We start from the raw sequence: 10,384 nt of genomic DNA on the forward strand, positions 1-10,384 counted from the left end.
GACATGGGCTGCCAAAAGAACCAAATAGATCCGTTTTGGAAGAAGTACAGCCAGAGTGCTCCTTGGAAGCCAAGATGGCCAAACTTTGTCTCTCATACTTTGGACATACTGTCATGAGGGACCAGGGGTTGGAGAAGGACATCATATTTGGTAAGGTGGAGGGTCAGAGAAAAAGAGGAAGACCCCCAACGAGATGGATTGGCCAAGTGGCAGCATCGATGGACTCAAGCGTGTCCACAGTAGTGAGGTTGGCCCAGGATCGGGCAGTGTTTCGTTCTGCTGTGTATAAGGTCACTATGGGTCGGTACTGACTTGATGGCACCTAACAACAACAACGCTACCAGAGCTCCTTAGGTAGTATGAGTTTATTTTTAAAGGCCAGGAACCCACTCAGAAGAGCTCTGGAAGAAAAGAAGATTCATTCCATTGGAAGGAACCAGATAAAATGGATACTTTCAGAATTACAAGTGCTATGAAGAAAAGAAGAAAATGAGGTGCTAGCAGGTTCTTGAAAGAGAGGGGAGGGCTACTGTAGAAGGTATGCTTTGGAAAGCCTCCTTATTTGAAGTGAGAATTGAGGGATGAAAGTAGTCAACCACACTCCCATGTAAACTATCACATAATTCACAATAAAACATTTAAGAAAAATAAAAATAAATAAATAAATAAACAAACAATGAAAAAAACAAAACAAAACAAAAAAAAGAAAGTAGTCAACCACAAAGAGATCTGGGGAACTATTGCAGGAAGCAGGAGCTGCAAGCGCAGAAACCCTGAGGCAGGCACTAGCTTCAAGTGCAGGAGGAAGGGAGAAACCACAGTGGGGGGGACAAGTGGCAGTAACCTTGAAAGGTGAAAAGAGTGGGCCAATTTCAGAAGATCCTTGATGTTTTTCAAGTTGCAGCTGGAAGCTACAAGGATTTTTTAAAAAGAGAGTGATAGGATAGAATCAGATAGGATCTGATTATTTTTTAAAAAGCTATTCTGGCTGCGGAGTGGAGAATAGATTAGGGATGTATGGATCAGATGTCTTTGGCTTCTAGTGATAGAAAATCTGATACAAACTGCCAAATCAATCAGGTAATTGACTGGCCTCTTGTAGCTGTCCAGACTTCAATGTTGGTTGATTAAATAAACTTCTGGGGTGTAGTCAAGAATTAGGTTCTGTCTCTAGGCTCTGCTATCCATCCATCCAGCTTTATCCTAGTCTAAGAAGAGGCTGGTGGTTCAAACTCACCAGCAGCTCCTTGGAAACCCTATACAGGGTTTCTGTGGATGGAAACTGACTCACCGGCACTTAACAACAAGACGTGTCCAGGGGTCCTGGTACCATAGTGGGTTACAAGCTGACCTGCTAACCGAAAGACCACTCCACAGGAGAAAGATGAAGGTTTCTTCTGCCATAAAGGTTTACCGCCTTGGAAACCCTATACAGGGTCACTATGAGTCGGAACTGACTTGATGGCACATAACCATTACCACCACCACCACCAGGTGTCCAGGTGGTCTACAACAAGGGCTATATGCTTTGTACCTTTTTATGAAGCACTTCCAAAGAATAAGGAAGAACTTTCTCAGAAGCCTATCCCCAAGTTGAGTCTATTCAGAATATTAAAGACACTGTTATTGTTGTTAAGTGCTGTCGTCGAATTGGTTCCGACCCATAACGGCCCTGTATAGGGTTTCCGAGGAGCAGCTGGTGAGCTTGAACTGCTGACCTTGTAGTTCAAACTGACCTTGCAATCCAGAGCATTAATCCACAGCGCCATACGGACTCGCAGTGACATAGCAGGATAGCATAGAACTGCCACATAGGGTTTCCAAGGTTGTAAATGTTTATGGAAGCAGGCTGGCACACTTTTCTCCCGTGAAGCAGAGGGTAGGTTAGAATTTCTGACCTTTCAGTTAGCAGCCAAGTGTTTTAGCCAGTGCACCACCAAAGCTCCTCTCAGAAGCCTATACTCCAAACCAAACCCACTGCCCTAGAGTTGTTGTGACCCTACATAGGGTTTCTGAGACTGTAAATGTTTACAGAAGCAGACAGCCTCATCTTTCTCTCTTGGAGTGGTTGATGAGTTTGAACCGCTGACCTTGCATTTAACAGCCCAATGCCTACCCCTCAGTGTCACCAGGGCTCCTTTTCGAGAGCCTTTGGGCACTTGTATTTGTGTGGGGTTACATGCCCAGTCCTGAAACAACTACATGCAAGGAAAGTGGATTGCCTAGAGATGAGCTGGGAATGAGGTTCAGTTCCCATAGGCACAGGGGCAGTGTCGGGGAGGGCTGACAACTGAATCCAGAGTAAGGGTAGGAGGGAGGGCAGCTGCTAACAAGGTCCATTTCAGGTGCAAGCAGTGAGACCAGAGAGGTAGCTACTGTGGTAGTTGCAGATGGAGAGATGATGGTGGTGTTGGAGGAGGCTGTAAGGAGAGGTCAGATTCCACGTGATGTTGATGGTTGGCTATGCAATGAGGAAAAGAGTGACACCCACATTCACTCTCTGACCAAGCTGTCCTTGCTGTTTTCTTTGAAGTGACTGAGAAAAGGTAGATCCGCAATGGGAAGCTGGCCAGACATGAGGCAGGGACCCAGACACACACCAGGTACCCTGAAGCCCATTTCTGTGTGTACAGTGCTGATCCATCCCTTCTACTGGAGACTGGAACAGAGTTTCCTTCAGTAAGCATTAACTAGGGGGCTACTGTCTATGCTATCACTTGTTTGTCATTTTGTCATACTGTGATGGCTTGCAAGTTACTAAGTGACTGGAAGCTATGCTACTAGTATTTCAAATACCAGCACGGTCACCCATGGCGGACCAGTTGTAGCAGAGCTGCCACACTAAGACAAACGAGGAAGAAAGGGCTGGTGTGAAAATGAGCCAATGAAAATCCTACGGGTCACAGCAGAATATTCCACTCTAGTGTTGGAGGGTCCTGGTGTGGTGCTATAGAACAGCACTGGACCACAAGCTTGGTTTGAACTGCAAGGTGGGCAGTTCAATCTCACCAGCCGCTCGTTGGAAACCCAGTACAGGATCGCTATGAGGAGGGACCGACTCCACTGTACTTCACAATAAACAGCATAGTGTTGTAAGATGAGCCCCATAGGTTGGAAGGCACTATACAACAGCTCCAACAATGGACTCAAATATACCAATGAGTACCAAAAGGTAAAAGGAGCTCTGGTAGCGTAGTGGTTACGAATGGGGCTGCGAACCACAAGGTCATCACTTCGAAACTACCAGCTGTTTGGCGGGAGAAAGAGGAGGCATTCTGCTCCCGTACAGATTTACAGCCTCGGAAAACCTATATAGGGTCACTATGAGTCGTAACCGACTCCACGGCACTCAGCCAGCCACCAGCAGGTAAAAGACCTGGTAACGCTTGTTTTTTTTTTAATGCACAGGTCAAACATGGTTTATTGTTGTCCGACTCATAGCGACCCTGTACAGGGTTATCGAGGCTGTAAATCTTTGCGGGAGCAGAAAGCCTCATCTTTCTCCCGAGGAACAGCTGGTCGTTTCGAACTGCTGACCCTGAGGTTAGCAGCCCCATTCGTAACTACTGTACGCACTACCAGAGCGGTTTATTGTTGTTGTGAAGTGCCGTCAAGTCGGTTCCGACCCATAGCGACCCTGTATAGGGTTTCCAAGGAGCGAATGGTGAGCTTGAACTGCCGACTAGCTGACTCTAATGTCACCACTGCATACAGAAGACTTATACAGGTTGGAGGAGGCCTAGGGCACTGAGCTATAAAATAGGAGAATACTGGAAAAACTTCTTGATAAATCTCTTAAATAGTTTATACATATATTAAGCACATAGTTTAATACTTGTATAAGGAGAATTTATAACATGTACAGTAATGAATACGTATACAAAATATAATTGTATATTTTAATTCATTAAAAAGGCCCAATAAAGAGTTGAATTTGCCAAGATTAAATTACTTATGGAGCCGCTTTAGTGTGCACGCTACAGAACTACACTCAGACCGCCAATCGAAGGGAGGGGAGGGGAGGGGAACCCAGGTCTACAATACCGCTGTCTCAATGCAGACTCACAGATGCACGCTACTTGATGGCTTCAGGAGGTGTCTCCCAGTAAGCAAGGCAAGAATGAACTTACTACAGTGAACAAGTTAGTATTTTTCACCACATCAAAAATATCAAAGATTCTGCATCTAGGTCTGGCTGGCATCTGTCTCTCTCCCAACCCCAAAGCACCTTCCTACAGAACCCAAAGCCCATTTTCAAATTTGCAATCCCGGATAGGGGCGGATTACCTGGTAAACAATGTAAGCACGGGTTTACTTGTGTTTAGTTACTAGTTTGTAGCGAAGAGTTTGTTTACCTTGCTTTTTGGGTAATCAGCCCCTGGTGTCTATTACGCGGAGAACAGTACCTACCTAGCACTCAAGAGGGTAAAGCTACTTCCTTCGTCTTGCCTCAAATTGTCGGACCCGTGGGGGCGGGGTCTGAGCGCGTGTGTGCGCGCGCGCCTCACGGCATGCCGCGCGGGGCGGGGCGAAAGGCGGGGCTTGCGGAGGAGGCGCGGCCGTCACTGGACGCCTGGTTCGGCCCGGCTGCGGAGAGCGACCTCCTGCTCTCGACCCGTCGGCCTGCTGCTCGGAGCCCGCGGTGGCGGTGGCAGCAGCGGGCGGCATGCGCGTGTGAAATGTGGCCGCGGGCAGCCGGGACACAAGTAGCGGCCGCCGCAGCAGCGGATAACGCGAGCGCGGCCTCCTCAGCCCCGGGCGCGCAGTGGATGAGGGCGAGCACGCGGGCGCAGGGCAGCCGCCGGCCACGCCGCTTCCATAAACACTTGTTTAGGACTCGTTCGCCCCGCTGAGTCCCGCCGGCCTCGCCGCCCCCGGCACTCTCGCTATGGAGGCCTCGTCCGACTCGGGGCCCCAAGCCTCGGCCTCGGTCTCGGCCACGGCGCCGCTGCGCGCCCCAGAGGTGGCGCGGCTCCGCGAGGAGCAGGAAAAGGTAACAGGCCGCGTGCTCGGCCCCGCCGGGTCGCTGCGCTCTCGGGAGGTGCCCGTACCTCGGCGGCCCTCACCTTCGCTGGGCTGGTCCTTCACGGCCCATACCCGCCCCCTCGCCCCCCCTTCCCCCCCCCGGCAGACCCCCTTCCTGCCCTCCCGGGCTCGCAGCCCCTCCGCTGGCCCGCAGGTCGTTTCTGACCCCGCACCTCGGAAGAGCACAGCCTCTAGGCTGAGGAAGAGAAAGTGTTGCAAGAAACTTTTGTCACGTGCTTGTGTTGTGTTGTGTGAGGATCCCTTTGACCTCCAAGGGGAGGGGAGGGATGGGAAGGTGGCGATCGATTTGTATCTTGCATCTAAACGTGAGTTTTTAACTGAGTGTTTCAGGGGGCGGGGCAAACTGTAAGTGGACGTGCTCACTCATTTTTTTTAGCTCGTTATCCGTTATCCAAACGTTTGAAACCCCCTCTCCCGTACATTTAAGGAGCTCTCATGGAAAAATGGAATTTAAAGGATGCAGTCGTTGCCCAGACTTTTTGAAGCTTCCGCGTATATTCTTTGCTGCTCTTTAAAGTTTTTTTTTTTTTTAACTTTGTAGTTCTATTTGTTTGCATTCCTTTGATTGTTTCGAATCTGTCAAAGATAGAAATGCCACTTTATTAAATTTTAAACTCAGTAGTAAATAAATGAATGTGAACCTGCCATTGAAGAGGGAAAAAAGTTTTTCACTTCTTATCTAAGAAATAGTTTTTGTTGTTGTTAAATCTGAGATTTTTGTGTGGTTCATAGCATTTCAGATTGACTCTCAACATCTCCTGAAATGTCTTAAAATTAGTACATTATAAAACAACATTTTTATTTACTTAAAAGGCCCATGTGTTATTAGGAGAGAATATGGTGGAATAAAAGTTGCTTCAAAACTATGAGCCAGTTCGGAATCCTTAAAGTTTTCAACTGGACCTTCCGAAAATATTTTTACTTGCATCTATATACAGATACATTCAGATCACCTAGATAAGGAACTTAACAAATCTTTGTTTACTTGGAAACCACCTGTTAGGATGAGTCATACCATCTTGGTTCTGATTGGTGGGAATTATTATGTGTGTTGATTTCCTTTTGTGAGCCATTTGTATCTCATCCCATAGACAACTGTTGGCTTTTCAATTTGGTGGCTGTCTGTTTTTCAAGAAGGGGGTGGAACAGAAATTCAAGGAGTTTGACATGCTTAAATAAAATGGATTTTAGTGTTTCTTAAAGAGAATAAGAAAATTGAAAAATGAAAGAGCCTTCTATGAAGCCAATGTGTTAATGTAGGAAACAGGTCCTCAGAAGATGCTGTTTCCCTGGCCTTTTCTGCAGTAGAATTACTTTCCCTCCTTCATGCGGGTTGTTGTTAAGTGCCCTTGAGTTGGTTCTAACTCATAGCAACCCTGTATAGGGTTTTTGAGGAGCTGCTGGTGAGCTTGAACCTCCGACCTTACGGTTTAAACAGACCTTTTGGTCCAGCGCATTAACTGGCAGCATCACACCAGGCCTCCCTCGTCCTTCATGCATCAGGGGTACATAATGCTGAATTGATATAGTAGTTTCACGTGACTTAGTAAAAAGAGAGGTTTAGTCAATAATGTTAGTTTGGATGAAATACAAAGGATAACTTCTGGGGTGCTCTGAACAGCCTTCTGACCTCTGGTCCAGTTACACGTGAGGAAACTAACTGCTTTCACTTATAGCCCTGTGGGAACTTGCGTAGCTATTTTCAGTAGACACTGAACATGTTGCAAAATTGCTTTCCTGTGATATATTAATGTTAGCTTGGCACATAAACTGCATATCTGTCATGGGTGTGTAAAATGATTCCCAGTTTATGATAAAACCCCTTACGAATACCCTAGGATTATATTCTAATGGATTGGTTTCAGGGGACAGGATTTAGGCTTTAACTAGTGTAAGAAAACTTTTATTTAGTTGGTAATCAATTTAAATTATTCTGTGTGAGAAATTTTATTTAAGATTTAAAATCAACCCAGTTGTCGTCGTACAGTTGTTGTTAGGTGCCATCGAGTCGGTACCGACTCATAGCGACCCTATGCACAACAGAACAGAGCACTGGTCCTGGGCCAACCTCACAATCATTGCTACGCCTGAGCCCATTGCTGCCATTACTGTGGCAATCCGCCTTATTGAGGGTCTTACCCTCTTTCACCGACCCTCCACTTTACCAAACATGATATCCTTCTCCAGCGACTGGTCCCTCTTGACAACATGTCCAAAGTATGAAAGACGAAGTTTGGCCATCCTGGCTTCCAAGGAGCACTCTGGCTGCACTTCTTCCAATAGGTGTATAGTAGACTCTGTTAGTGTAGAAGTATAGTGTCTGTCTTGTACTGTAAAGGAAAGAAATGTCATGTTGTTTAGTGCCATCAAGCTGTTTCCAACTCATAGCAACCCTGTATAGAGTCCAGGGAGCAGCTGGTGGATTTGAACTGCTGACTTTGGGGTTTGCAGACCAGTGCAGATCCCTTGTTGTTGTTAAGTGCTGTCGAGTTAATTCCGACCCATAGCCACCCTGTGTAGGGTTTCCGAGGAGCAGCTGGTAAGCTTGAACTGCCGACCTCCTCGTTCAAATGGCTTTGCAGTCTGGCTCATTAACCCACAGTGCCACACCAGGGGAGAAAAAGTGATTTGAATGACTTTTTCAGTTTGTCAAAGATGATGCATAGCTAGCAGGTTATACATATTAAGAGAAGTTAATTCAGTACATATGGATGGAGGCCTTGGGTTTATTTAGACTTAATTTTCTCTGACATCCTTGCTTGAGAAGAACACCTAGGTAAGGTGTTTGACATACCCCTTTTTTGTTGTTTGGGATTTAGCTACAAAGTATAGCAAGTTTCAGAGTATTGTATTTTCTTAGTTTATCCCCTGGAACACTAAATAAAAAGAAAAGAACTTTGTAACCTCTGAGGACAAGGGCAAGTAAAGGGAGGGGCAAGCAGAGTCCCAGGAGACTACCTGTAGTAAATGGGGAGAAGCGGCTACTCAAGCAGGGCTGCCACTTTCACTGTAGCATCAGTGCTGAAAACTGTGTGCTTTCATTTCCTTCAATTGTAGCAAAAACACATGCACAGAGAGGTGCTTATAGTAATGAAGAAACTGAAAATCTAACTATAGGAGATGGGTTAAATATATCATGATATGTGCATATGATTGATACGAGTCCTGGTGTGACGCTGTGGGATAAGCACTGGACCTCAGGGTTGGTTTGAACTGCAGGTTGATGGTTCCAACCCACCAGCCTGTCTCTGGAAATCCTATACAGGGTCAGTATGAGTTGGAAGTGCCTCAATGGCACTTAACAACAACCACAAACACAGATGATGAGATATTAATTATATACCATTAAAAATGAGAGACCTTTATGTACAGCTTGGTACCAGTTACATGTATGTTGTTATTAAATGCTGTTGAGTTGTGACCCTGTATAGGGTTTCCGAGGAGTGGCTGGTGATCTTGAATTGCTAACCTTGTGTTTCAGACAACCTTGTAGTTCTGCGCATTAACCCACAGCACCACACATTGACATCCTTTTTGTTTACATGTTAAGTGCCATAGAGTTGGTTCTGGCACATAGGGGGATTCCGATACATCATGATGATCCTGACTCATTGTGAGCCCATTTATGTCAGAGGTAGAACTGTGCTTCATAGAGTTTTCAGTGGCTGATTTTTTTTAAAAAGTAGACCTTTCTTCTGAGGTGTCTCTGGGTGGATTTGAACCTTCAACCTTTTTTTTTTTTTTTTTAATTGACATTAATAAACAGATATATTGTCTCACAGTTTAGGAGGCTAGAAATCCAAAGTGAAGTCTCATCTCTTGCCGTTGTTGTTAGTTGCCATTGGGTCAGTTCCCTGAGCCCAACAGAAACACTGCCCGGTCCTGTGACATTCTCATAAATCACTGTTAAACTTGATCGCATTGCTGCTGCCACAGTGCTAATATGTCTCGTTGGGGTCTTCCTCTTTTTCACTGGTCTTCCACTTTACTAAGCGTGATGTCCTTCTCTAGGACAGGAACCTCAGAAGTATGGGTGATGAAGTCTCACCGTCCAGGCTGCTAAGGAGCGTTCTGGCTGTATTTTCTTCCAACACAGATCAGTTTGTTCTTCTGGCAGTCCATGGTACTTTTAATAATCTTCTCCAACACCATAACTCAAATGCATCTATTCTTCTACAGTCTTCCTTATTCATTGTCCAATTTTCAAGGTCTTGTGCAACAGAATGGCTTAATGCAGTAGATTGATTTCTTGATTTCATGTTACTTCCATCAAGTTGTTGACAATTTCATTCTTTTCTCCATTTATCTTGATGTTATTTATTGATCCAGAGGAGAGGATTTTGTTTTTGTTGCATTGAGGGTACAACCCATACCAAAGGCTATGGTCTTTATCTTCATTAGCAAGTATTTTAAGTCTTCTTCACTTCCAGCAAGCAAGGTTGTATCCTCTGCATATCACAGGTTGTTAATGAATCTTCCTCCAATCCTGATGCCACGTTTTCTTCATATAATACAGCTTTTAGGATTATTTGCTCATTGTACAGACTGAATAAGTATGGTGAAAGAATACAATCCAGGTGCACACCTTTCCTAATTTTTTTTCCTTGGTCTATTTGAACAACTGCCTTTTGGTGTTCCAGAATACCCATTCTCCACAATGTTGTCCATAGCTTGTCATAACATACTCAAAAGTCATTGTAAAGTCAATAAAGTACAGGGAAATACCTTTCTGGTATTCTCTGCTTTCAGTCCATATCCATCTGACGTCAGCAATGATGTCCCTCATTCCACTTCCTCCTCTGCATCTGGTTTGAGCCTCTGACAGTGTCCTGTCAATGTACTGTTGCAGCATTGTTGAATTATCTTTAGCAAAATTTTAGTTGCATGTGCTATTAATAATATTGTCTGATGATTTCCACGTTTCTTTGAGTCACCGCTCTTTGGAATAGGTACAAATGCGGATCTCTTCCAATCAGTTAACCAGGTAATCTGCGTTCCAAATTTCTTGGCATAGATGAATGAGTGCTGCATCAGTTTGTTAAAAAGATTTCAAAGTGTATTTCGTCAATTCACGGAGCCTTGTTCACTGCCAATGCCTTCACTGGACTTATTCCTTAAGTACCATTGGCTCTTGATGATCTACTGTCTCTTTAAATGGTTGAACACAAACCATTTCTTTTTGGTACAGTGACTCACTGTATTTCTTCCATATACCATCAATTAAAAGTATTTCTCTCTATCCACTTTAGCTTTTTAAAAAAGACACAAACAAAAAAACCCACTCAGGCATATATAATAATTTACATTTCCAAAGGGCACATTCTGCAAGTCTGCTCCT

General features: G+C 44.9%; 1 protein-coding gene across 1 annotated transcript in view; it reads left to right on the plus strand.

Moving 5' to 3' along the window:
* Nucleotides 1-4,888: 4,888 nt before the first annotated feature.
* LOC102835458 (unconventional prefoldin RPB5 interactor-like) overlaps nucleotides 4,889-10,384 on the plus strand; it is an 83,989-nt gene continuing 78,493 nt past the window's right edge. The window contains exon 1 of the mRNA XM_006867301.1: nucleotides 4,889-4,993. Within this exon, the coding sequence (XP_006867363.1) occupies nucleotides 4,889-4,993 (105 nt within the window). The remainder of the gene's footprint in view (nucleotides 4,994-10,384) is intronic.

Source organism: Chrysochloris asiatica, unplaced genomic scaffold (assembly GCF_000296735.1).
Source record: "Chrysochloris asiatica unplaced genomic scaffold, ChrAsi1.0 scaffold00104, whole genome shotgun sequence".
Lineage (NCBI taxonomy): Eukaryota > Metazoa > Chordata > Mammalia > Afrosoricida > Chrysochloridae > Chrysochloris > Chrysochloris asiatica.